Here is a 26902-nt window from a genome sequence, read left to right as displayed (position 1 = left end):
TTGATCATATGACAGAAGGTAACATTTATTTGGTAGTAGACCTTGGTAAATGACATCCCAAACAATCTTTAGATTCTCAGACAAACACATTCAGTTCAGACTTGAGTTTAACCATGAAGCTTCATTTTCTTTGCCTTTCAGCTGAGATGATTTTTATCTGTTCCTCATATCCTATAGGGCTTGTTTGTTTCTTATTTTTGTTTTAATCTGTTTTGAAGTATTTAAATTTCAAATGAAGTATTATTAAATGAGAAACTGTAAACGATGGAGTTCAGAATTGGAAGTCAACACATTTGTTATTCTTTTTGCCAAAGGTATTGAGTAAGTTGCATAATTAGCACAGTATTATATCATCTTTGTCAACATAAACAGAGCTTTTTTATTGTCTTTGAAAGCGCCACTGGTGAACAACTGACTGTGCAGACTCCAAAGAGCAGCAGCCCAGGAAGAACTGAGAGCATCCACAATGCCTGACGAAGTTGCATAAGGAAATGAAGAAGACACATAGCAAGTAGTCACCAGCAGAAATGCACAACGCTCTCACGTATCTGCTTCCACGTCTGAGGCCGAGGAGAGAAACCGCACACAGGCTTTGTAACTTCCTGCCTGCCTGCTGTGATCCGACTTTAAGACAAATGTGTGATGGTAAAGCAGCAGCCCAAGTGGATTGATTCTTCTCACTGACCCAGAGAAACCCTTCTATACACAGGGTTTGACGTTTTCCCCCTCCACTTTCGATTCTGTGAAGCGCAAGGAATGCGTCACATTGTGCCGATCCTGTGGTGAGGCACTTGCAGAGTCTGAAGGTTGGGGCATGTGAAATAAGGAGCTGGAAGAAAGCAGGCTGCTATTCCATTGGAAGCGAAGGGGAGTGTAGGCCCATAGAATACCTCTTCCTTCCCCTCCTTGCTAACATCCAGCACCTGCATAGCAAAGCATACAAAGTATTTTTGGGATCACAGAAGAAAGCTGAAACAAATTTGCTGGCACCCATCTCATGTATTTACTATTAATCCCAGAGGAAAGGTAGTTTCAGATAATTTTTAGATTATTTGTGGATCTGCTGATCCATTTGCTGTTTTCATCACCCAACCCAAAACCTGAGTGCTCAGGCACTCGGGAGCAAACAATGACACTGGATCCTGCTTCCCAGCAGGAGAATGTGCAGCCGTGCAAGTGGGTTTACTCTGCACAGAAGGGCTCCTGTTAGCACAGAGCACAAATCGTTTGTCAGCTCCAAGGTTAGGAGGCACAGAAGCTCTACAGAAGATGGGACTGTCAAATAAATGACTGATTTAAAGTAAGTAAAGGTATTTGAAAAAAGTGGATTTTTTTCTTCCAAAGGAGAGAGCAACCTCGTTTTCCTCTACTGGAAGATAAAAGGGCTAGTTTTGCTGGTTAAAGCCAGGCACACTGCCAACAGCTGAGGAGGGACAGCACACACAGCTCTGCCAAATCACTCATTATATTTCTTTTCCCTTTTATGTGGGGACTGTGTCAGGCAGGCTGCCAGTTCACGACCAGTCTGGGGATATGGACAAATGTCCATTTAAGAAAGCAAGATCCCAGGATTATTTCTGCTTGTCACTAAACCGTATTTAAACCCAGGTGCAATAGTGCAAAGTACCTGTTGACTATAAATGAGCCCACCAGTGGAGCACAGCTGCTACCTCTATATTTGCTATTACTCCATCTAAGCATTATATGTCAGCTATATCCAAGCCAGCCTGAATAACTTTCTCCAATAAATTTTTGGTATGGTATTCAACAACTTGCTAAAACACAATTATACTAATGGCCAGAACATGTTTTTAACTATTTATCTTGCATTATCTTAATCTTTACAAATTCATGCTACTAAGTGTTTAATATAAGACCAGCAGCTTGGCAACCTCATATGCTCCCTTCTTATGCTATGCCTAACTTCTTGTCTTATGGGACAGTTTGGAGGTGAAATTCTAAAATCCAAAAAGTTGGAAGCTAATAAAAATGTTGTTTATCAGCAGAAGTGCAGAAACTGAGGTATAAACAAGAGTTTCTGACTTTAACTGCCCAGCTAGTCACAAAGCAGAGGCTGTGTTGCAGAACTACTTCACTCAGAGACATGCAGAAAGATAAGAATTCCTAATTTCTGTACCAAAATACCTGAAAGTCATGGATTTGTGGGTGAGCTGCTTTTGTAAAAGATGGGAGAGCACAAGAGTTTGCTGGACAACCTATTGCCTAGAGCAGAGATCAAAAAACTTCCACGGAAGCTTTAAAGTAGTAAGCAGTAGGGCAGGTTGCAGGCTGGCTGCACTTGGTCAATGAACAACTCGTTAACTCTGGCTGTCCTTCAGAAACACAACTTGGAATGAAAAGAAAAATCCCAATATGGGCTGAAAAATTCTTAGCCCCATCATCCATTTCTGCAACCCTTTAATTCTGAACTTGATTGTGTAACCTGTGAATATATACACATTATTTTATCCAAACCTTGCCAAAGGAAAGACAATTCAACCCTGGTTTACTGGAATATCTTAGAGGAATTGCATCTACTGGCTCATCTGGAAATACTTTTAATATCTACAGTATTTCCTCTCTGTTTATGCAGGTTCAGTGGCTGCATAAGAAATATCCTTAATCTCTCCACTTCACATGTACTTTCCTTTTTTAATAAAATCTATGCAAAACTTATACTTGCAAAATTACTGGAAAAGACTTTAAAAAGAAACCTAAATCGCTCACCTGGATACATGCCAAAGGCTCATTTGTCCAAATCGAATAGCCACCAACTAAATATATTCTACCATTGTGGACAGCAACTCCAGACTCATTTTGACCTAAAGCAAAGAAGGAAATAGAAACCACTTTCAGTGTTTAATTAACCCTTTTAACACCGAGTGCTGGATTTCTGTAATGGGATGCAAACACTCCTGGCAGTAACTTGACTGTTTCAGAATTCCCAATACGTTGGAGTGAAGGTGAGGCATGGGGACGGTTCCTTGCTCTCTGCAGGAGCCCTGCCTGGTGCTGCCCAGATGAGCATTAATGTGGCTGTACAGGAGACCATCTGCTCCCTCCTCACGTGTGTCACAGGTGACAGGCACGGTCCCCACCTGCCCCTCAGCCTCCATCAGACATGAACAACCAAACAGCCACAGAGGCTGAGAGCACCGAGTGCCCCTCACGTGCTGCCCACACCTGTTCAGCCCCGCTCCTCCTCCGGGTGCAAGTATGGTGAAAATCACAGGAGCTGCTGCACAAGTTCATCCCCATAGCAACTGTCTCCCAACAAGTCTGGAAGTTTTGAAGGAGAAACGGTCTTAAAAAAATCTGCACTACACAATTCACCAGGCACATTTACTGCCAGTTGTACTGACAGAAAGAAAGGTTTAGCCAGCTTCTTGAGGCACCAGTTCTGGAAGGAACCTGAATGCAGTGGAGGGAAGGCTGCCTCACAGCACTTAGTGACACAGGGTCAGCTTGAGAGTGAGGAGGGTGCCTGCAGTGCCAGGGTTTTGCAGTTGCAAATCAGATGACATCCTTCTCAAAGGCTGTTGGTTCCTCCATATAATAATTAAGTAGTAAGCAAAAGACACATGAAAACCTAGTTCTGTTTGATCATGTGTAATTCCTTTTCAATCTATGACTCTCTCTCTAGTGTCCATCAAGTACTCTGATGGCCTGACTTGGAAACCAAGCAACCCTACTGTTGTACACTAAGAATGTGTCACATGCCTGTCTGGAAGCATGGCCAGCAGGTTCAGGGAAGTGATTTCTGCCCCTCTGCTCCACTCTGGCAAGACCCCACCTGGAGTGCTGTGTCCAGCTCCGGGGACCTCACTACAGGAAGGACAATGACCTGTTGGAGCAAGTACAGAGGAGGCCACCGAGTTGATTACAAAGATGGAGCACCTCTCCTAGGATGAAAGGCTGAGAGAATTGGGGTCTTTTCAGCCTGAAGAAGAGAATGTTTCAGTGTGACCTAATTGTAGCCTTCCACTACCAGCACAGAGCCTACAGAAAGCTGAAGAAGGACTTTTTAAAAGGGCATATAGTGACAGTACAAGAGGGATTGGCTTCAAGCTGGAAGTGAGAAGGTTTAGATTAGTTACTAGGAAGAAAGTCTTTGCTGTGAGGGTGGTGAGGCTTCCCAGGGAAGTTGTGGATGTCCACTCCCAGGAAATGCTCAAGTTTAGATGGGGCTCTGAGCAACCTGGGTCTAGTGGGAGGTGTCTCTGCCCATGGCAGGGGGTTGGAACTAGATGATCTTTAAGGTGCCTTCCAACCCAAATCATTCTCTGATTCTATGTCTCTCCCTGGGATTTAAGGGGCTACTACATCTGGGAATTGTATCAGGTGAAGGTGAACTTTGGTGGACTGGGTGGTAGGGACAGTGAACTGCAGTGCTTTGCAAGTTCCAGCTGTAACAGTTCTTCCTAATAAGAAGAACTTTACAGGTCCTGTAGTTAACTAAGTGCTCAATTCATTTATGAATACATGTCCTTTTGCACAATTTATCAAGAATAAATTACCCCATGACAATACTGTTTAGAAATAAGCAAGAGTTAACATAGTTCAGTGAAAGCTTGTTGCCCTATAATGCCAGCAGAAACCACTACAAAATGATGTTACGTGGTAAAGACAGATTAGTCTCTTGTACACTCAAAACAGGGAGCTAAACCAATATCACAGGCAAGCTTTTGGAGAATTAAAAAACAGTACTGGTAATATTATGACAAATTATTTTCACTGCTTAATTAAATGAAATTTATCTGCAAATTCTTCAAAATTTAATGTACAATTTGCTAAAACAAAGGTTTTGTAGACCACTGAATGCCAGAACTATAAAAAAAAAAAAAAAAAGTCTTCTTGGCTTCTGTGATAGATTGGAAGCATTTGTAGTAAAGTCAAGGGGTTCCACAACTAAAGGCATCTAAAGGGAAAAGTTGTTTCTGTTCAACAGTAGTGAGTTTTGTACAACGCTCACCTGTCAGCATGTTGAAGCTGCAACGAGTCCACTGGTCGGCATCTATGCTGTAGGAGTCTATGTGCCGGACCAGGATCCGATCGTTGTTGTAGTCGAGGTCGTTCCCACCTAACACGTACAGCTTCCTTTGGACAGCGGCCATGGAGTGATACACTCTCCTCTGCAGCATCGGGCTACGGCTTAACCACTTATTCTGGAAAGAGAGAGGGCTTGTCTAAGCACTGCTCAAAGACACACCTATAGTGGCAGTGCAGTGAACAGGAGCACGGTATTGGTTTCTTCTTGCCCCTGGTCAGGAATCACAAGTGCATATACTGGTTCTGTTCATATGCTAGACATATGTGTTGGTTGTAACACTGAATAAGGATAGTGGACTTTCAACACATGATTTACAGTTCTCACATTGAAGTTCATTCATTTAATGGCATTTATTGCTCTATTTTTTTTGTCTAGCTCATCAGGTTTCAAAGGTCTTTTTTTTTCTTTATAATTCAGTAGCAAATTCTCCTTAAACCAGACTATTAAATGTCTCCTTTGTATACAGTGCTAAAATTATCTGTACCAATGAGCTCTGTTATGAGAGAAGAGAGATTCTTCTGCCTTTCGTTATTCAGAAGCTTATTTGATCTTATCCTTGGGGAATAAAGCAACAGGAAAAATAATTTCCTAAAGAATCTTCTCAAATGATTCATTTGGTTTAATGTCAACCCTTTATTTGTGGAAACTTACAAAGTTACAACCTTTTGCATATTTTTTTCTTACTCATTAATGATATTCAAGAATTTTACCTGATTAGAGGAGAGGCAGGAAGACATGGAAGACAAGGAATTAAAGCAGAGTATTTTATATCTGAGAAAACAATTGCTCCTGCTATTCCTAACCAAATCAAGCAATTTGGCAACGGATAAGTTTTATTTAAGCGAAAGAAGTTAAAAATCTGTGAGGAATCTTTTTGTGATACAGGTGCAGCAACTCCAGAGCCCCTAAGCCTTCTGCCTTTTAACCTCCACAATATATAGCTATACATTTCAACGTGTTATAGTTGAATATTAGGCATTAATGTTTGCATTAGTAGTCCAGTCTCTTAACACCAGACTATAGACACCATCTGCTTTGCAAAGCCTGCCTGCATCCCCTGATTATATCTTTAGCTTCCTCCACTGCAGTGCCTGCCAGGTGAGCCTCAAAGCACTGCAAAGGCAGCGAAACAGAGGGGCCTGGCAGGGTCATTTCTAATAAGCCGGTGTGTGAATACTAATCAGTGGTGGGGAAGCAGAGGTCAGCCCAGCCGGCTTGTTGGCAGGTAGCTGTGTGCTCGGTGGCAGATGGCAGGCATTATCGACTCGCCACAAAGGCCTCGCGCAGGAGCAGGCGCTGGGGCTCCGTGATAGAGCTATTGAGATTCCGTGCGAGATGCAAGCAGATGTGATGGTTTCCAGTACCCACCGTAAACAATATGCCAGCAGAATTTTTAAAAAGAGCCTGTGTGTACAAACACGAAGCAGACGTCGTTTGAAGAATGCAAGTGCACAATTCCTCTGTAACTCTTCACGCGCCAGGCCGGGTTCCCCGCCGTCAGCACGGTACACTGAGGCAGCCCCAGCACCGCTATTCTGGGGTGCAACTTTCACACCAGCAAGTGAAGAATCCCAGTGAAAGGTACACAATAGAGAAATGGTATCCAAATACGTGTCTCCCTCACAAGCAAGTAAGATTTCTGCCTGTAATTGCTACTTGGATTTGGGACAGCCAGCATTTGCAGTCAATGATGAAACTGCACCTCCAAAAGAACAAGGCAGGTGTGTCACCTCCTGCTTTCTGCTTCAGATCCTGTATGTGCTATACTTTAAAAAGTCAGTGGGAACCACACAAAAGTATCTCCTGGCACAATTTTGCTCCAAATACAGTAATCAAAGCCCCTATCCTACAATCAGAAAAGTCAATACTCTTCCACGTGTGTGTAAATCAGGCTATGCAACTCTGATTGCAAGCTTAGGACTTTTAATTCCTAATACAAGCAAGAGGGCACAACCGTGCCCTAACCCTCTGAAATGGTTACTGAGCCGTGCTAACCTAATCAAAACACATACATAATGTATGAAATAATCCCTAAAAGATATTTTAGGTGCTTAGGTAATGAAATGATAGGCACCCTTGCAGTCAGCAGAGTAAGTCACAGCAAGGTAGCACAGTTCTCAAAGTATTCAGGAAACAAAAAGGCCCATATATGCAATTCAAAACAGAAATGCCAATGACAAGGAGCGGTTTTGGGACACAGACTTTGAGTATATATTGCCCAGGGCTGCTCGATTACAAAAAAACCAACCCCCCCCCCCCAAAAAAAAACCCAAAAAAACCCCCCCAAAAAAAACAAAAAAAAAAAGCAGAAGAAATACTGATAAATACAGGGGATTTAAAGCACATTTCTGTATTTAATCTAAGATGTTTCTAATTCCTACAGGCTTAAAATTATAAGTTGTCAGGGTCTCCATTACCTGTTAAACTCACACATCAGTACAAAGTGAACTTAAAACACCACTAATTCAAATGGTCAGTGCTTTTAGCCTTACAAAATCTTTGTATGTATTTGCCAAGAGATCTATTTGAAGCAAAACAAAACATATATAACACAGATACTCACCTGCTTAGGATCATAGACCATGAGTCTATTTTGATATTGTGCAGTATTTGTTACTCCTCCTATAAAAGAGTTTATACAGGTTACAATTTTTCATAGAAGTGAAGCCAGGACCAAGATCGGGTACAGAGAAATAACCAATTCTAGAGTTCATTTGCAGATAATAATTACATTACATACCACCACTTTTGCTTACATTCCACCCCACTTCTTAATCTGGTTAAAGGAAAGGGGAAAAGCAGCCCCATTTGTCAAACATACAGAAACAGAGAACAGCATCAATAAACACCCCCCCATACACTTCCTTTGTAGAGCTAATTCTGTGGGCCAAAAATGAGTTAAAAATTAATCTGTTTATACATAACTGTGCATTCAGCCTTCATCAAGACACAAAGACAAACCCCATTCCTGTTCCAAAGAACATTCAGTGTGTGGCATGGTTTAAAAGAGGAGGAGGTGGGCTTGCATCAATGAGAAGGAAGAGGTCAGAGAGAAGCTCTGCCTTACCAGAGGCGATACACTACCAGTTAGAGAGCCCAGTTCAAGCCTGCACAACTGTGCTTATCTACACATTTGAAAGAAATTCTGTTCTTAGTTTGTGTTATAGAGAGAACATCTTGTCATTTAGAGGTAAACTTAGTGGTTCCTCCACAGTGACCAGACTCCCTACCAATAGGGTACCAATACCAATAGTGATCAGCAAAGCATGGTGTAAAGCACCTCAGAAAAGCTTGGAATAGTCTGACCCAAGTAGATGCTGCAAACCAGGTATTTACCTCAACACATTAAAGAGACGTTTAATGCCCAATCATCCTCCTCTTGTTTTGTTTTAAATGGCAAATTTCACTAAGTGAACATGGAAAACTTCTTCAAACATGTTTTTGAATGTGCTCAAGACTTCTGGGGACATGGTGTCCCTGAAGCACTGCCACAGTTCCCAGTCCCCCCCTGTCACAGCACTGGGCCCATGGGAAGATGGAATCAGAAATAACACCTGCAAGCTGCACCTCACCTTCATCCTGCCACGAGGTCTGGGCAGAACTAGGGCATGGCAGTGGCCACACACCAGTGGCACTCACACTGACAGACAAACTATTTATATTATAGTTTTAATGGCACGGACCAATAGTAGTACCACACATATCACAGCAATAAGATGAAGTATTTTTATCTTAGTACATTTCATTTTGTTGACACTTCCCTTTCTGTGAGGGCATGTCCTGCTTCAGCCAGGACAGCAGCACACTGACTCACATTCCTCCTGGCTGAGCTATGGCCCAATCCCACTAAGGTTGCCAGATTGGTTTTTTCCCTTTCATCCCCAAGCTCTGTGCTGGGGAATCCTCATTTTTCCAGCCTCCAGCTAGGCTGAGGGCAGCATTTTGGTTCAGAGCCATATTGTGATATTGAAGCAACTCTTCCACCTCCCCCAAGACATTTGAAGCTGTAGGTTGGGACTGGTGTGCATTCAAGTTAAATCAGAAGCTCTAATCCAGATGTGCACCAAACAAGCTCCAGTTCCTAATGGCAGCATAAGGGTGTAAAATAATAACAGGTCTTTTGGCTTTGTACCATCTGAGTGCTGGGAACATTTGAGCCAGAGGACCAGAACAAACCTAGTACAAAGCAAAAAAATGTGAAGGGGTATGGAGTAAATACAGAGAACCTGGTGCCAAGGTTTTACCTGCTGATCTGCTCCTACTGGGCTGAGCTACTTGCTGATAAAGAATACCCTCTGATTACTCCAAAAAACTTGAGTGGGGCCAGGAATCGATAGCAGAAACTACAGATGTATCTATTTTAGGGTCTTTTCTTCAATGGCAGCAGCAAGGAGAAATGGTGCTGTTACTTGGGTGCTCCCTGCAAGCACCAGCCTGTACTGGGCACCTACAGAAGGACAGCGGCTCAGACTCCCAGCTCAGAGATGCTCACAGGCTAAGAGATAGCTGGGATGAGATGTGGTCTCTCCAAACTGTTTCCATCACACTACACCACACCCTGCCCATCACAGCCCATGTGAAGTGCACACACACAAGAACAGGCATTGGAAGGCAAAGACTGTTCCTGTGTCTGATCTCACAATCTGTTACTTGTCTCTACACTGTTGTGCAGCCTTCACATTCCTAGTGGTCATCAGCCACACAGACAAAACCATGTTTTCTAATATCTGTTTTGTAATTTGATTTTTTTTTTTACATACAGTTATTTTCACTCCCAATACAATGTCTAAAATGAGACATCAAAAATTGTAGTTATTTGGATTAATAACTTCAGAATGTTAAACTACAGGAGACATATTTGAAACACAAAGTGCTGGGTGGTACATTTCCATTCTGAAAGGACACCTTAATCTGGGGGGGAAAGATGTGAAGGAAGAAGAGAAAGAAGAGTGTTGTTTCCTCTGTGTTTAAAGTAATAAAATAAGCAAATAAGCAAAATTATTTCCTTCTCTTCACAAAGGGCCCCTCACATCAAGTACACAGCTTACATCTCTTCCCCTGCAATATTGCTCATCTCTGGTGTTTTATCATTACATTCCCTTCACATACCGCTCTTCACTTTTAGATTAATCTGCCAAAATGAGATGCTAAGGATTTGCATACAGATTTGACTACACAAAAATAGATCTGGAATTAATAACAGTCTCTATATGTTTTAATTTCTTCTAGACTGGAGTACCCTTGCCTCCAGCAGTATTCTTGGCTTTGAAAGTCATCAAGCTGATTTGTCTGCTCTTAGGTTATGATGCCACATGCTGCTACACTGTCCCCTGCAATCAAAGTGCTCGCAGAGATAGATTCCATGCCTCTCCCTAACAAGTATATTTTATAGATTGGCAGTTTTGATCTCCCCTCCCCAGGGGGATAATCTGCATCTTAACAGGTTTCTATAGATACATCTGTCATTAAATATGCCATCTTATATCTGCATCAATTTTCAAACTCTAGTTCCTTCTAACTTTGAAGTGCTATAGCAAAAGTTTAAATTTTTCTGCCAAAATTCAGATCTAACAAGTCTGCAATGTCCTCTTGAACTATTTTTTTTTTTTTTAAATACTACAGACAGCTGGGAAAGGGCGAAAGAGCAGCAATATGTCTCTTAAAAATAAGAAAAGAAGGGGAAAAAGAGTTTAAATGGTACTAAAAATACATACTTTCTCAGAAAAGCAATGGGGTAATTCTGAGAGAGTTTCCTAAACTTCTCTGTCTTGTTTTCTATGAGGAAAGAAGAGGATAGAGAGGCATCATAACAGGAGAAAGTAGTTAAAAATACAAACTATGCTATTAAATTTGATGTCAAGCAATAACAGCTAATGTGGTAGTAACCCAACAGTTAGAGAAAGAGGGGGGAAAAAAAAGTCTGTCTGGTTAAATGACAGAAAATTTACAGTTTTGTCAGCATTTGCTGTTTTTATAAATGGTGATGATTACACCACTTTAACATTTTCAGCTTGCTTTGAGGAGTCCAGTTCCTGGGAGGCAAGGAGCACCCTCAGGACAAGACTGTCTTTCTTGCTCTTACAGACAGGAGAACACCCTGATGGAAAAGCCATCACCCAGCCCATGGGCTCACAATGTTTTTACACTGCCGCAAACAACTCCCTTGTAGGGTGTAAATGCTGCTTTTTAAGCCTTCCAAGACCTGTAAATTCTTAACTCATGAAACAGTGCCCCTCTACATGGGGCAATTTTGCTCAAGGATTCCATAACACACCTCGCCCATCCCTTTCCCACACTTGATAAACATTTTGCGTTATTACAGTCCCCCCCAACACTCCACAAACTGCATTGAGAAACACCTTCAAGACACACTTCTAAAAGGAGAAGAGTAGGAGGCAGTAGATTCAACATTTTCCTAAATGACATCTTATGAGCCACATTTATAACGTGGCCTAGCAAGGCCCCCATATGACTTGAGAAATCAAATCCAATCCAAATCCCCCAGAAAATATCACAACTCTCTCCGCAGTCCCCAAGCGCTAGGCTGTGTGCGGGAATCCGAGTTCACTGGGAGACGTGTAAAACTTCATGTTGGCAAAGAGCTCCCATGTCTGCTCCTTCCAGCAAACCCAGGGAATATATAGAAACCCACGACACGTAACCTAAGGTGATCTGCTCTTTTAAAACAGAAATTTCTCCTCTCTTAGGTGTCTGTGTGTTAAACACAAGGTAATCCTTCCTCAACATGCAGAGCTACTGCTTTGTACTGCAGCCAGCCCAGGTGCAGTGAGGACAGCTGAGCTGGAGCATACTCTCCCAAGGCAAGGAATCCCCTGGAAGAGGACAACAGCAGCTCTTTGACACCAGATCCAAACGAGCCACAAACAAGAGGGGCACAAGCCCCAGGTTTGTTTAAATCATTAAAGCTGGATGTTTACATTCAATCTAAGGAGAATCAATGTCATCAAAGACGGAGAGGTGTGAGATCACTCATTCATATACAGTAAAAATGAAGTCTGTACATATATGGAACATATAGAGACTAAGACTGGGCCACTAAGGCAATTTTTATGCACTCGTTAACCTCCCATTCCCAGTAAATCTGTACCAGCCACACTGTAAAACTTAATTTGGATAGATTTTGTGAAGTCCTATTATTCTAGATCTATTTTTCATAAAATAATTTTATAGACATTTGCTGATAAAAAAATTCTTTACTTCATGACAGTGCATTGATAGTAAGGTTATACTTTTCATTCCAAATCACTTGCAAACTCCAAATAATTCTTCAAGATATGTTATCACCATCATTCCCTTAGTCAAAATCTCTACCATTAGGGAAAAAGACGACAGTTTAAAAACTAAAATAATTAATCTTGAATTTTGAAAAAAAAGTATTTACTCCCTATATTAAGTACAAAGCAACAGTACAGGGATGCCTTGTTTACCCCCTTCCCCCAAGCTGGGTTTCTATGTGGATGTCAAGATGTTATTTTAGCTGACACACTTAAGGTCAGACAACTCGAGCCTCTGCAAAACACCAGTGTAACACTTTGTTTTAAACAACATTTTTCATGTGCTAATCTCTGGAGCACCTAAGGCAAGGGGAAGTGTCATTATCCCAAGATGTCGGTGCAGGAATGGCCCAGAGCTGGAATGCCAGCAGAGGTTCCCTGCCCCTCGATGTCCCCAGGGGCACTAGACCTATACCAGTGGAGGAAGGTTAACATGGATAGAAAAGGAGGTCTCCAGATTTGCATGTGCTCTCCACAGAGGATGCTGGGAAATGGGCATAGTTCAAGTCCTTGCTCTTATGGAAAAATATTTCCCCGCTTTTATAGATAGCGATTGTTAGTCATGTTGAACTCCAAAGTGTTTAGTGTACTTTGTTTTTCTTTCACTGAAATACTTCACTTTTCAAGCACTGTGGCATGCAATTTGTTTGTGAAATTGGTCATGGCATCAGATGTTAACTGGAGCCTGGAAGAATCACCTTTCTATAAAATTTCCAAACCATCTGCCCAACGCAATGTCAGTACAGAGAACTTATTTGTTGTGGTTTAACCCCAGTCAGCAACTCAGCCTCACACAGCCACTCATTCACTCCCCCAGCATGGGATGAGGAAGAGAAGTGGAAAAGTAAAACTGAGAAAATTTGTGGGTTGAGATAAAGAGAGTTTAACAGTTAAAGCAAAAGCCACACACACAAGCAAAGCAAAACATGGAATTAATTCACTGCCCCCTATGAGCAGGCAGGTGTTCAGCCATCTCCAGGAGAGCAGGGATCCATCAAGCATAATGGTGATTTGGGAAGTCAAACATCAGCACTATGAATACCCCCTCATTTCCTCCTTCTTCCCCAGCTTTATATGCTGAGCATGACACCACATGATCTGGAATATCCCTTCAGTCATCAGGGGTCAGCTGTCCTGGCTGTGTCCCCTCCCAAACCCTTGCCCATCCCCAGCCTCCTCACTGGTAGGGTGTGGTGAGAAGTAAAAAACACCTTCACTCTGTTGAAGCACTGCTCAGCAGTATCAACAACATCCCTGTGTTACCAGGACTGTTTCCAGCATACATCCAAAACATCGCTAGCTGCTATGAGGAAAATTAGCTCTAGCCTAGTCAAAACTACCACATTATTTTAATAAATTCTCATGTTTGTTTTTCTTTAAATAAGAAAATAAAATGAGGACTGTGGGGGGAAAACAATAAATAATGACATAAATATGAAAATATGGAGCTCAGAAAACCCAAGGGCTGAACTCACTTGTGCTGAACAGAGAAACTACTAGTTCCAGTGTGCAAAAGGCTCCCTTTTTTAATCTGCTTCTGTCAGGTTAAAAACCCCAAAGACAGGATAGCCGCTTAGGAGTCCCTCTGTCACCTGAACAGCAGATGAACACCTGTTATTGCCAGTGTGTAAAGTCACACAGCAGTTTGTTCTGTCCATTTTCCTTACCTGCTGCCTTCGTCATGATTTTACTATCTATTATTTCTGAATCCTTGTCATATTTGTCCCAAAGGAGCAGCAAAGCAAAGCTGAAAATGAATCCAAATAATAATAGAAATCCCTTAAGTCTACTTAGGTTTTGATCAGCAAAGCCTTTAAAGGGCAGGGGGCTGTAGCAGAGGCACTGAGTAAGTAAATGGTCAGTGTGCAGATCAAGCTTTGATGATGCTCTCCACAAATAGAAGGGCTAGAAACTTATATTATCACTATTTAATTTATTCCCTCACTAAAAAACTGGGCACATTTCCACGGTTTCCCTGCCAGCTGGTAGTAGCAGACTGACTTTGAGAGCTCTTTGCGGATGACCTGTATTTCCCAGAAAAAGCAGCAGGGATACAGCTCAGAAACATTTATAACTCAGACTAATTTTTTAATTACTTAATTTTAGGCCACATACTTCAAAATTAGGTTCCCTCCTGCATTACTAATTACTTTTATGTTAACATTGTATATTCAATAATGAACAGTGGCTTTTCCAGCAGTGACTACAATACAATAAAACATTTCTCTGTACTATTCCCCTGCCCCTGAATGTACACGTACCACAAGCTACATTCCAGTCCTAAGCTATTAATTAATAATAGAAAGCTAGCTATAGTTATTATATCTCCAGCCACTTTTCTTTTTAAAATAACTCTATTCAATACACAACCAGGTTTCAGTGTGAGAGTACAAAATCCAGATCATATCCACTGAAGCGTAGCACAGAAAGTACGCTCTCGTACTTCATAATAACCTGACATAATTGAGCAACTCAAAACTTACAAACATTTTCTCAGAACCTACCAAAATACAACTAAAAAGCCATGTCTACCTTATTCCACTGTTAGCAGCATTTTCAAATATAAATGGAACAATACCAAGGAAATATTTGTTGTTGTTTTCCCAGTTTTAAAAAATTCATCCAGTAGGCTTCCACTTACCTCTTCCACTGATTCTACAGCTCTATTAGAGGCATATCCTTGAACACAATATCACACTGCATCATTTGCTAAACACAAGTGGAATTTAAAACACACAGGCATGCATAGATTTCACCTACATGACTAAGCACATGAGTTAAACCTCAGAATAATTTCCCATTTCCTAGGAAATCTGGAAAGATTTAAGTCTTCGACCAGCCCCATGTTTGACTTAAAAATTGCTATCAAATACTTTCTTGAGTTTTGATTGTTTTCTTTTGTTGTATGGAGTATTTTTTTAATGAAATTAAGACAAAAAATATTATTTTTCTCACTTACTGGAGGAAAGACCATACTGATGGACTTCTCGTGCACATTCAACGATTTTATGTGAGAATGCTTAAGACCGTTTTTTAAAAGGTCCTATTCTTCACAAATACTGACAAATATAAACCATAAAACAGGAAAAAAAAAACCAAAAACCAGCAATCAAGATAACATCCGTGTATTTGAAGTGCCCACTGCAGACACACATGCCTCTCAGCTAATAAAATAGGAAAAGCAGTGAATACATAGGATAATGCTCTGAATATACCCAGCTGGTAGCCTAACACAGAAATCCCATTCCTGTACTGTACCTGGGTCTCGCCTCAGGATTCACAAATCACAAACTCCACAAGACTCCCTAAACAATGGTCACTAAAGAAAATGACCCAAAGTACCAGGCAGGGATCTCGGTGTTGTTCCGTGTCTCCGTGTGTTCCGTCCTGCTTTTAATTCCAGTGTCATCATTTCATGACTTTAGCGTATATATATATTAAAATAGATATCTGCTAATTCCCCTGCCAATGCTTGGGAATCCGTTCCCATGAGGTGCCTAATCCATAGGGACAGAAAGGTACATCCACTAGCCTAAGTGACACACTTTGAGAAGCACAGCAAAGGCCTAGGAAGCTAACTTAATCTTCCATTCATATTCCATCTTTTCACCAGAGGCATTCCAGACCATATTAAAATCCCCAGAGGGTATCTACGGTGAAGATGCCAATCACTGAACATTTACCTCAAGGGCTGGCCTCATTTACTCATTAGCTTCCTTAATAAATATTATAACTACATAACCTTCTGTGGCACACTTCTTAGTAAAGGGGGAATATTTTTCTGTCAAATCTTCTGTAGACAGCATCGGCCATATTCCAAAATAACTAATACCCACTACAAAGACTGAGGAAACTAAGTCCTCCCACCTCTATCAATGGAACATAACAACTAAAGACTCAGCTGCAAATGACAAGTTATTCTAGGATTATAGGGTCTATACATTCATCTATCTGTGCTGTAAAGTTATGATTACATCCAGCCTTATACATTTGTTATGGACAGAGCCATGGATGATTTCTAAAAACAGTCATCTTGGAGTGCAAGTGGGAGCAAATCATATATCTGCATTCAAGCCCTGGAACAACACAAGATAACAACCACTTAATTTTCCATTTCATCATCAGGAATAAGTGAATCATAGAATTACAGAATACTCCTGAGTTGGAAGGGACCCACAAGGATCATCAAAGTCCAACTCCAGGCTCTGCACAGGCTCGGGAACCACACCATGTGCCTGAAAGCATTGTCCAAATGCTTCTCAAACTCTGTCTGGTGTTATGACCACGTCCCTGGGAAGCTTGTTCCAGTGCCCAATCAACCTCTGGGTAAACCTTTTCCTCATATCCAACCTAAACCTCCCCTGACACAACTTCAGGCCATTCCCTCGGGTCCTGTTAATGTCAAAAGTACCAGATCATATTACAGAAACAGTGTCTTCTTTTTGTTTGTTTTTAGAAAGCACACAGAATTTATCATTGAAAATTTGTCCAGAAGTGCATTATCATTCCAGTTCACTGTGATTTATGAATGGCAACTGGAGATAGCACATATGATATCAGCAGCTCTGAAACACCAACTGTAATGTGTAAGATACATTATGCTCCTATACTTCTAATGAAGCTTCAGTTTTCTGTCCTCTCTGAAGAGAAAAGTTATCATGACATATAAACCAAAGATTTATTACTTTAATTTAAGACAGTATTTTGGTATTTTGTTAGTACCTCAAACTGTGTGAAACGTTTTCTACCTGATATCCAAAGAAGACCATCCACCACATATCCAGCATGGCATGAGAGCGACCGATCAAAGGACTGTACAAAGGTCCACTTGTTCTTCTTGGGGCAGTAGCGTTCAACTGTGGGCAACACTTGACGCAATTCGTTTCTGCCCCCTACGGCATAGAGGTACTCGTCCACGGCTCCCAGCACAAAGTGTTCCCGGCAGTTCTTCATCGGAGCTATCTCCGCCCAGGAGTTAGTGCGGGGATCGTATCGACAGACAGTCCTCACGGCACACGTGCGCCCTGTGGAGTGCTCCACCTCTCCACCAGCTACAAAAAGAAAGTCTCCCATGACAGCAACGCAGTGGTGGCTCCTCCCCACAGGCATAGGCGCCAGCTCACTCCAGTTAGCGATCCCCGCGATATGAACGTTCTCTTGGTCTACTGGATTGAAGTACCGCAATTCCTTCACTTTACAGACTTCTCGTTTTTTCCCACCAATAATATAAAGAGTGTCTGACTGGAAGCGCGGCTTTGTCCTTGCAGTTTGCCAAACCGGCTGCGCATAGACGCTCTGGTGGTAAGCCAAGGCCTCATTAATGAGCGCTGTCGCAGTTTCACTGGCTTGGACAAGAGGATGAGTAAGAGCTACAGTATGCAGTGTATCCACATCCATAAGGCCAAAGCGGACGTACTGGAGAAGTTCATCCAGATACTGGTAGCGGCAGTTGTGTTCCAACCACCTCACAGCCAGCTGAAAGTGAGGGGAAGGAAGGGGAAAACAAGACGTGTTAGTTGCATACAATTCTGTCAAAATATGGTCTTTTTCCAAGAGCAGATATATGGATATATATATGGATATCCTCAGTCATGGATCTATGCATCTAAAAAGCAGCTGTGAAAGCCTATTAGTCCACATAAAAAGATACAGTGGATATAAAAAAAGCATTGTATTGCACCAGCTCCTCTAAACAATTTCCACAGCATTATCAGCTGCTATGCAATACTCTCATTAGTGTTAGTGTTGCTGGAGACCTGAATCAAGCTGCTGGAAAAATAATATACACACAATGAGTATGGGATCACTGGATACCACAGCTACAATAGAAAAAAGACTAATGTCAGAAGTTTACAAAGAAAAGTCTCTTCTGTCCTCCATATTTCATCCTATTTATTACAAAATATTGAAGAAATAGAACACATTACATACTGAATCCTTCATTTTTTTTTTCTTCTTCATTTACTGTATTTGCAAAGTGTAGAAAGGTGTATGGGGACAAAAAAAAAAAAAAAAAAAAAAAGAGAAGAGAGAAGCACAGGAGACGTCCTGCTAGTTTGGGGCAGACAGAAAGCAACAATTCAACAATTATAGCTAATATCAACATTCAAAATTACACACAGCATTCAAATCACATAAAGCTTATTGAATCCAACTGGTCCTAAAAAGAAGTTAGGAACAGCGTAAACCTTTTCAAGAATTGCTGTCTAATTTATTCTTGAAAACATCCTGTAATGAAAATACCAAAACCTCCTCAGAAAAACCATTCCCACGCTCTGATATCATCTCAGACAGATTTTCCTCTTATATATGCAGAAGCTTTAAACCCTTAAACTCATCGCTCCATTTTCCACCTTTAGGTTTATATTCCAGAGCAACCCTTGAAAATGGTTCATCCATACAGGATGAGAAGGATTTTGTTACTTTCTTTTTCTTCTCCACCTCAGATGCATTTCAATATTGGTGTGAGTTTCCTCTTCAGTGAACAAAAAAGGTATTTTAATGCATCTTAGGTCATATTTTCTAAATCTCTGTTGCTTGTCTCACAGTTCTCTGTTATTGAAATCTTTAATGTTTGCTATTGAAAACTGGACATAATCTTCCTCTAAAGGCTGTAGTAGTAGTGGATAGGTTAGAAGAATCTCTCTGATTGTAACAATCTATGCCATTCTTGCTTGTACATCATCACGTAAGACTGTCAGTGAACTATGATGTTGCTGATCCATATTTAAGCTTATGACTGAATACTGTTCTCACTTTTTTTTTTCTTTCTTTTTTTTTGTGGTTGGTTTTTGTTTGTTTGTTTAGGGTTTTTTTTTCTGCAGAACTTCCACAGTGTCATTACCAAACTCTCTACTATTACTTTAGGCCACTGCTGCAGTCAAGATCATTTTCAATCCATACTGTGTTTTCAAAAGTGCTAGAAAACCATTTCACCTTCTGATTTTCTGAAAACATAAATCCCTTATTATTCTTTAATCCAAGTTATTATCAAAAACATTGACTAGTTCTGGATAAGGACTAACTCTACTTGGTACTTCAAATAATTTTAACATAGAATTCATGGAGTGGGTGTTTCTAAGAAGCTGAGTGATAAAAAAATTTCAGCAAAATCTCATGGCCCTGTACTGTTGTTGGGAATGTCACATAAAGGAGCTGAAAATAAAGGCTGCTGTTATTCATGGCTTTTGTATATGATGTATTAAATTTATTACTGTTTCCGTATTCCACCAGAGAGGGAAGATGACAAACCAAAACCACCTTCTTGTTAAGATTAATTTGAAACACTTCTTCCTCACTGTGAACCTCTGTGAAACAAAGAATCAATGAAGGACATAAAAAATGCAACACTAGTTCAGTCAGGTAAATGGTGCATTGAGTTTCAAATGCATACATTAGCTATATGTATTTTAACTTGCTAGTAAAAAAGACAATAATTAAATGCATTTGAAAATATTTTTGGACTTGAAATCATTGAGCATTATAGTCAGGTGTTCCAAGTCCACCAAACCCATGTGTCAGGTGTCTCTGAGTTTCATCAGGCAACTTCCTATTCCATGTCTTTAGCCATGTGAATGATTCCTGAAAGGCACTTAGCTCTCATCATTCAGGCACTTGAAATTCAAGAGAAATTCAGGCTATCTTCAGCATACATCAGCTAAATGATATGTGGGTTACTATACTGAGATAGAAGAATTTACAAAAACTGAGTTTTTTGTCTGCCAGCTCTTGCATCCAACAGATTGGCTACTTCTGGAACTATAAGTTCATGTCTTTGCTCACATCTAAAATGGCATCACAGAGGTATCACTTGGGCTGAAATGACATACATTACAGACTCTGTAAAAGACAGGAACTAATGTAAACCAGGACTTGGTAAACACCAGTCTTCTCAAGGAAGTTTGATATTAATGCCATAATAATACCTTAGAACTTCATCCATCTGCTTTCCTTTATTGTCCTGCCTTTCATCCCCCAATAAATACTGTATAAACACACGAGCAACACCACATACATTTGTAACTTCAAAGAAATAGTACCTGCATTAATTTCTGGATATGGGATGTGTGATGATCTGCACAGAAGGCATGGATATCTCTGTTACAATATATTTTCCCTGCTGTGGGAAGTTTGACATATGCAACTTGGTTCATACTGAGTTAGGTCTCTACTGAGAATAGTCCTAAAATTGTAAACAAATGTTTCACTGAAACCAGTAATGTTTCTTTTTCCCTAAACCACTACAGTGAAAGTGATACAAAGATCCTGTTGGCATTCATATGGGATGTACCATCTATTCTGAGTCTTGAGCCTAAACCTTCTCTATCCATTCCACACTATTTTATCCTCACTCACCTGTCCTGCATCTTTTTTTATGAAAACTTTTGAACCTTTCCAAATTAAGTTTATTGCAGCCTGCATGGGATTCTCTACATGCTGTACCTCAAGGTGTCTCTGGCCTATGTTACTTCCACCCTTCCCCTCTGACAAGCAGCTGCAGCAGCAATGGGAAGGGCAGCGTGAATCGCAGGCTGTCTCTTGCGTAGGTTCCTACTGGCTCTTACCACTGTCTAAGGCCAGTTTGCAGTGGCTGACTTCGTTTTATCCTTCAGCCAGTTTAGAAAGCAGGGCTAAGAACCCTGCACACCACCTGGTCTCTGTAGGCATTTGACAGAATTCAGAGAAGCTTCACTGAGTCTTAGGGAAGCAACAGAGGTCTGTGAGTCACCATGTGTTCAGAAGCTCCTGTCCAAATCAACTCATGCTACTGTTTGAACACAATCTGACTACAGTGCCCTGCGTGACACACACCTGATCTGTGACACTCCAAGGCAGAGAAAAGACCTTAAGAGCTAAAAGCTATGTTATCGCCTTGGCTTGCTATTTGTGACAATAACTTAAAATTTTTTAAATTCATTTTGAGTCACTACTTAAAAATAAGCACCAGGAATTTAACTTACAAAGGCAGGTATCTGTATCTACATTTAGAGAATACAGGACAAACTCCTAAATTGTGACATAAGGCTATGGAACAGGTCATCTGGTTTCAGGAACACTCACCAACTGAGCCTTAGACTTCTACACTGATTTTGCAGCACATTGTTACCATGTTCTCAAGCAGAACATGATGTCTCACACTATGAAGGCATGGAAGAAAACTGGGTATGGGTAAACATTATTGGAAGGCTGAAAAAGTTCAAAAGAAAGAAAACTGAATCCCCAAACAAGTCTTTCAGTTGTAGCAGAAGTAGTCACTGGTGGACTGTAATACAGTTCTAACCTTCCCTCAGTGCAAAGGAGGCAAATATAACTCTCATTAACATATGGCAGACACAAACTTCCATGTACAAGACCAGCACACATCTGTATATTTATCAACACAATTTCTAATAACTTTACTCAGGTTTTGTTTAATCTAGACCCAAAAAAACTGGTGCCTACATAAAAACTCTAGAATTCACCCCATCTATACACTGATTATAGTGACTATGTTTTTACCTCTCTGGCAGTAACAATTAGCAACTATAATGAGTATTGGCAAAATAAACTCAAAGCCATTATAGACTTTATGATGCTGCAAGAAAAGACATTCTGGCTTCTCTAAGGAAATACAAATAGCACTTGAAATTACAACTGTGTTTAAAATGCTAACAAGCAAGCAAGCAAAAAAAAAAAAAAGACAATAAAAAAAAGACAATCCACAGTTTTGAGGTTTAAAATATTTGTATCAGTGCTAAATAATTTACAAAAATAAGGAAAGACTCCTATTCCTACTGCCATATAGGCAAATTCTGTTTAAACTGCTAGAAGCTTCTTTTCTATTAATTTTAATGTATGAATGTGTGAGTAAAGGAAGCTACAGCCTAGTGCCTATATCAACTTTAATAAATAATATATTTTGCCATATTCATCTTCTAAACTAAGTAAATGACAAAAGTAGACCCTCAGAAGGACAGGATTTTCAAACCAGATTAATTCTCTTATTCTAATGCCTTAACCCAAAGGATTTTTCTTCTCCAAGGTTACATTATGTGATTTAGCAATGGAATGCATTCTCAAAACAGCAGAAAAGAGATGGAAAAATATGTTGTGGCACAGTTGGAGCACACATCAAAGTACATCTGCATGTTGGATAGCGAATTCATTGTTTTTCCAACACCTGCTTCTGCTTCCAGCACAGTGCTTGAACAGTCCAAGTCACACAGGCTTGGAGCACAGTCCTTCCCTCCCTGCTGTTAATGGTGTACACACCACACACATCCCACAGCCAGAGAGGCCACAGAGGCAGAGAAGGTTAAAACTGAACTAGGAATTTCACTCCTGTTGAAGATAACCCTGCAAGAGGTAGCTGCCTGGTCCTCTGGGCTGCCAGCTATCCCAGGGAGCAAGAGAGCGCGTCACGCCTGTGCCTTGCCTGTTCAGCATCCCCCTGCAGTCCTTCTCAAGCCACTCTGCTGGGAAACACGCCAGACCTTCACTTGACATCACACCAAGTTCTCCTAATCAGAAAAGCCAAGCTATTCCATGAGTGCAAAAAGCATGACATACTCATACTTATTAGACTCAGGTTCACTTAGAAATTACTCTAAGTCACAAAGTCAACATCAGGGAAAGTTTCTGTTGACAGAGTTCCAAGAAAGAAAAAAGTTTTCTAAGCTTGGGCTCAGTGAGAGGCAGGGGCCATGGGAACTCTATTAAAAGTCATATTGGCCTGCTCTTTAGTTGATGTATTCATGTTGTAGACCAATGAACTGCAAATATGCTACTTTATACCATCCAAGCTGTCTAGCAAATGAGATGAAGTCAAAAAGTGACAGCAGTGAAAAAAATAAGGGGGTTGGAGTGTTCTTTCTTTGTGTTTTGTTTTAGCAACAACAAATAGAAGGAAACAAATTTTCTAAGGTTTTAAAACAATTTAAAACAACACTGTCTCATTAAAACAAATTGAAATCTTTATCATAATAACCTAGTGAATATTCTCATTTTAGGAGAAAACAAAATTTTTAATATGGAAACAAAATTAGAAAGATGCATTTTCCTGGACTGAGATCAGATGTGTGCTACACAAATGACCCAATTTGTGTGTGACAATCTGATGACGCAATTAAATCAGGGAAGAGAAAGAACTACAAATCTCACCTGAACAGTTCTTCTGTTCCTTAACAATAGCAAAAGTTTTTGTCCAGGAAAAAAAAAAAATCGAATTATTATCTTTGTATCCTTAGCATATTGGACAGTGCTATAGACCTGATTCTACTGATTTTTGCAGCCAAAAAGAGCAACACAGCTATTACAGCAATCACCTTAAAGCACCACCAAGGGAACTTAAGCAAAACTTGGACTTTACTAGCTTGGTCTTTGAAACACTGGGAATATATATTTTGGCTGCAAACTTGCCCATAATTTTTCCTTTTATTAGACTTTACCTAACTCAGCAAGTCTGAGGTGTTCAGGACTGAGACCTCCTGTCTCAAAACAACATTTCAGGTGGCAATTGTCAGCAACACCACGACTCTTCAAATTTCAAGTACAGGAGCAGAATCTATGGATAAGCCAGGACATTTACCAAAGCTCTGAAACAAAGTCCACTGAGAGCTATGGAGGAAATGTCACCAATCTAACATGAACAGGGATTTCCAAAGGGCCAGAGGCTGGATCTCTGAAGGGTCTTTGTCATCCTCTCTCTGTCTCTAGAGGCTACAAAGGACAAAATCCAGGGGGTTAAGGATATTCATTTAAGAATTTTAAGCTAAATTGTTCTGTATCATCCATTTAGGAAGAAAAATGTAAGAATTGTTGCTGAGGGAAAAAGTCCCAGCACACAACAAAAAACACACAAGCAAGTTTTTGAAGCCATGAGTTACACATGAATATTTTTAGAAGTTAGTAACAGTGCAGCACAGCCTCCCAGACTCACCCTGCAATTTTATCAATCAGGTACTATCTTACAGTTGTGGACAGCATGGAAAATAAGTGTCTTGAGCCTAGGTGCAAGAAAGCCTTAAAGATAGAAATCTTTTTCTTCTTTTTATTTTGAATTTAAAATGTGCATAAAAATAAGACTCTAATGAGCTGCATGTGGAACAATCAAAATTACGAGGTATTTGCATTTCTTTTGCACCTTGAGCCAAACAACTACAAAATCATGCATATGATTCCCTCAATCTGAACACAGTAAATATTAATAATCTGTGAATCAGCAATGAAATGCCTTTTGCCCCTGAACCCTGAAGAGAGACTTTCTAACTCAAGGAGTTGCAGTACAGTGACTGAGACCACATTTACAAGGCACTGAGCAAAGGCATATGCATGTAGCCTGTGAAAATAAAGCTGTGCCATCCCCCATCCTCTTTACACAGAGACATTTTTAAATTACCTGTTTGTCAGTTTTACAAATGTGTGTCTACGTAAGCAGCTCCCTATGTGGCACTGAGTTAGTAAGCAGGCGTGCTTTCATTTGCACGTTTGGATTCTACAATCAGAATTAAAACATTTGCTCTGTTCAGGGTGAGCTGATAAACAGAGATTTTAAATTTTCCTTTTTTTTTTTTTTTTTTAATGTGAAAAATGAAAGAAAAATGTTCCTCTAGATGTATTATGCCTTTGGGCTCCATGTGAGGGAAGCGAAAAAAGACAGAGAAAGCTACTGTGAAGGTCACAGAGTGAAAGAACTTCCTCAGGGCACAGAATAAATTAAATCCCAAGGAAAAAATAAAATGTGATTTCCAGAGTGTGAGGCACAAACTCAAAATGACAATGATTGACAGCCAAACTATATCCGTGCAATATCGAAGACTGCACGTTCTCATTTACCTCAGTGTAGCCAGCAAGCGCCCATTAAACATCCGTCTGATGCCCAAATTAACCTTCTTGGCAAACTGAAAGAGGCACAAACTATCATAATCAACCTTTCATTATCACAGCAGCCTCTAGTTAAAGGGTCAGAATAATTGTGCCATCAGAGTCCTGATTGTTTTCAATCAACAGACGACTGGAGTGACAGCTCAGTGATGGAGTAGTTTGATGAAACCGCACCAGGCCTAATCAGAGCAGATGAAAGGAAGGCATGATTGGTGCAAATGAACAGTCGTGCCTCTCTTTTTCATTTACAATCTGAAATTACTCTTAAATTTACGGGGTTTTTTCTCCCTTATGAGTACCTCTGAAAGAATGTTTGACTTATTATGGGTTCTGACAGTGCAGAGTTATAAAACACAGGTAGGGTTTTCAGCCCAGACTTTAAGTGGGTATTCAGCATAATTTTAACAAATTCACTCTTGAAAAGCACAAAATGACTAAAGACTTCCAATGACCTAACCTTTCAGTGCTGTTTGATTAGCAGAACAATTTATCACAGTTCACATTCTTCATGATAAGAGAAGATTAAAAAAAATGGTCAGGGATCGCTTTCAAATGTTTTCTCTTAGCCAATATATTTATTGTATTATTGCTCTCCTGTTCTCTCGCTCTCACACACACACAAAAGAAAAATATAAATTAAAGAACACTGCATTAATAACCCTTTTCCTCTTTGAATGAATAATAGAATCCAAGCAAGGGTTTGTTTGGAGATGAAAGCAGAGACCAATTATCATGCCACTGACAGCATCAATATTTAGTTTTCTGGTGGGTTGGGTTGTTCATTCCCACATTTTAGAGGATGGGAAATTAATCAATCTCACTAGGTGTTTCTTACCTTACTCATCAGCATTGATTCAGAGTGTCTCACAAGTGAACAGGGAAAAAAAAAAGGAAAAAAAATATAGGGGCTGCTTACACAAAATTTGGAAAGAATAAAAGATTCAAGTTTCCCCTGCTGGGTTCACTTCCTCTCTCAGACTCACTCTGCTCCACCCATATGGCTTCCCCTTCTCACAAGGCTGCTGCAAGGAAGGTGAGGTAAATAAAAATAATCTAATTGAACTGTACCTCTGAAAGAAACAAGTATTTCAAGCAGTGAGTGGTAAATCTTTTATTCTATGATCTTGGTCATCACCAGATGCTCTCCAGTTTGTCAAGTATTACAAAATTCACACCAATGTTCATGTCAGCATACCAAAGCACAAAGAAAGCAGCCTAGAAGCCAAGATTAAGATTTGTCTGAAAAAGGAGTGGATAAAGAAGTTTGATCCAAACACCAAAGGCTTTTAAGAAATTTTATGTCTTGTATCTCTTCCTACAATACAGAAGGGAAATTTTACTTCCTTAAAAGTTTGGGACTGTAGGCAGAACATTCACCTAAGTGGAAGTGCCCTCAGCAAAAGAAACTGTGAGCAGGCTAACACATCCCTACTGACACACAGGATGCCATTTACAATTACTTAAGTATATACTTTTCCAAGTATAAAGGCACTGTTTATGAAATACATATATAGTGAACTCTTGGGAATGAACCCAAACCACTCCTCACAAACCAGCGAAGAAGGGAAGTAAGAGTTTGGGAAGCTGCTAACACATGTTTTGTTGGATGCAGCAGAAAGAAGACTACAAAGCAAACATATCTCTGCATCAAGGTGTCTCAGATTCACGTTTCCCCACCACAAGGGATCACTCCACA

The 26902-nt window shown here is 40.3% G+C and overlaps 1 protein-coding gene across 17 annotated transcripts in view; it reads right to left on the bottom strand.

The window, feature by feature from the left end:
* The window catches only part of KLHL32 (kelch like family member 32), a 120539-nt gene continuing 93637 nt past the window's right edge, over window positions 1-26902 (bottom strand). For 14 of the 17 annotated variants that reach the window (XM_086876578.1, XM_086876580.1, XM_086876583.1 and 11 more), the window contains 5 exons: window positions 17094-17820; window positions 7614-7672; window positions 4973-5165; window positions 2728-2822; window positions 1-923 (listed from right to left, as the gene is read on the bottom strand). In XM_086876578.1, coding sequence (XP_086732704.1) covers window positions 762-923; window positions 2728-2822; window positions 4973-5165; window positions 7614-7672; window positions 17094-17820 — 1236 coding nt within the window. In that variant the 3' untranslated portion in view covers window positions 1-761. Of the gene's footprint in view, window positions 924-2727; window positions 2823-4972; window positions 5166-7613; window positions 7673-10764; window positions 10826-17067; window positions 17821-26902 lie in introns of those variants that run through there. The other 3 variants (XM_023922216.2, XM_023922217.2, XM_086876591.1) reach the window with 3 other exon arrangements.

The sequence above is a fragment of the Cyanistes caeruleus genome, chromosome 2 (genome assembly GCF_971803275.1).
Source record: "Cyanistes caeruleus chromosome 2, bCyaCae1.hap1.1, whole genome shotgun sequence".
NCBI classification, from domain to species: Eukaryota; Metazoa; Chordata; class Aves; order Passeriformes; family Paridae; genus Cyanistes; species Cyanistes caeruleus.
This window is presented reverse-complemented; position numbering and strand designations above follow the sequence as displayed.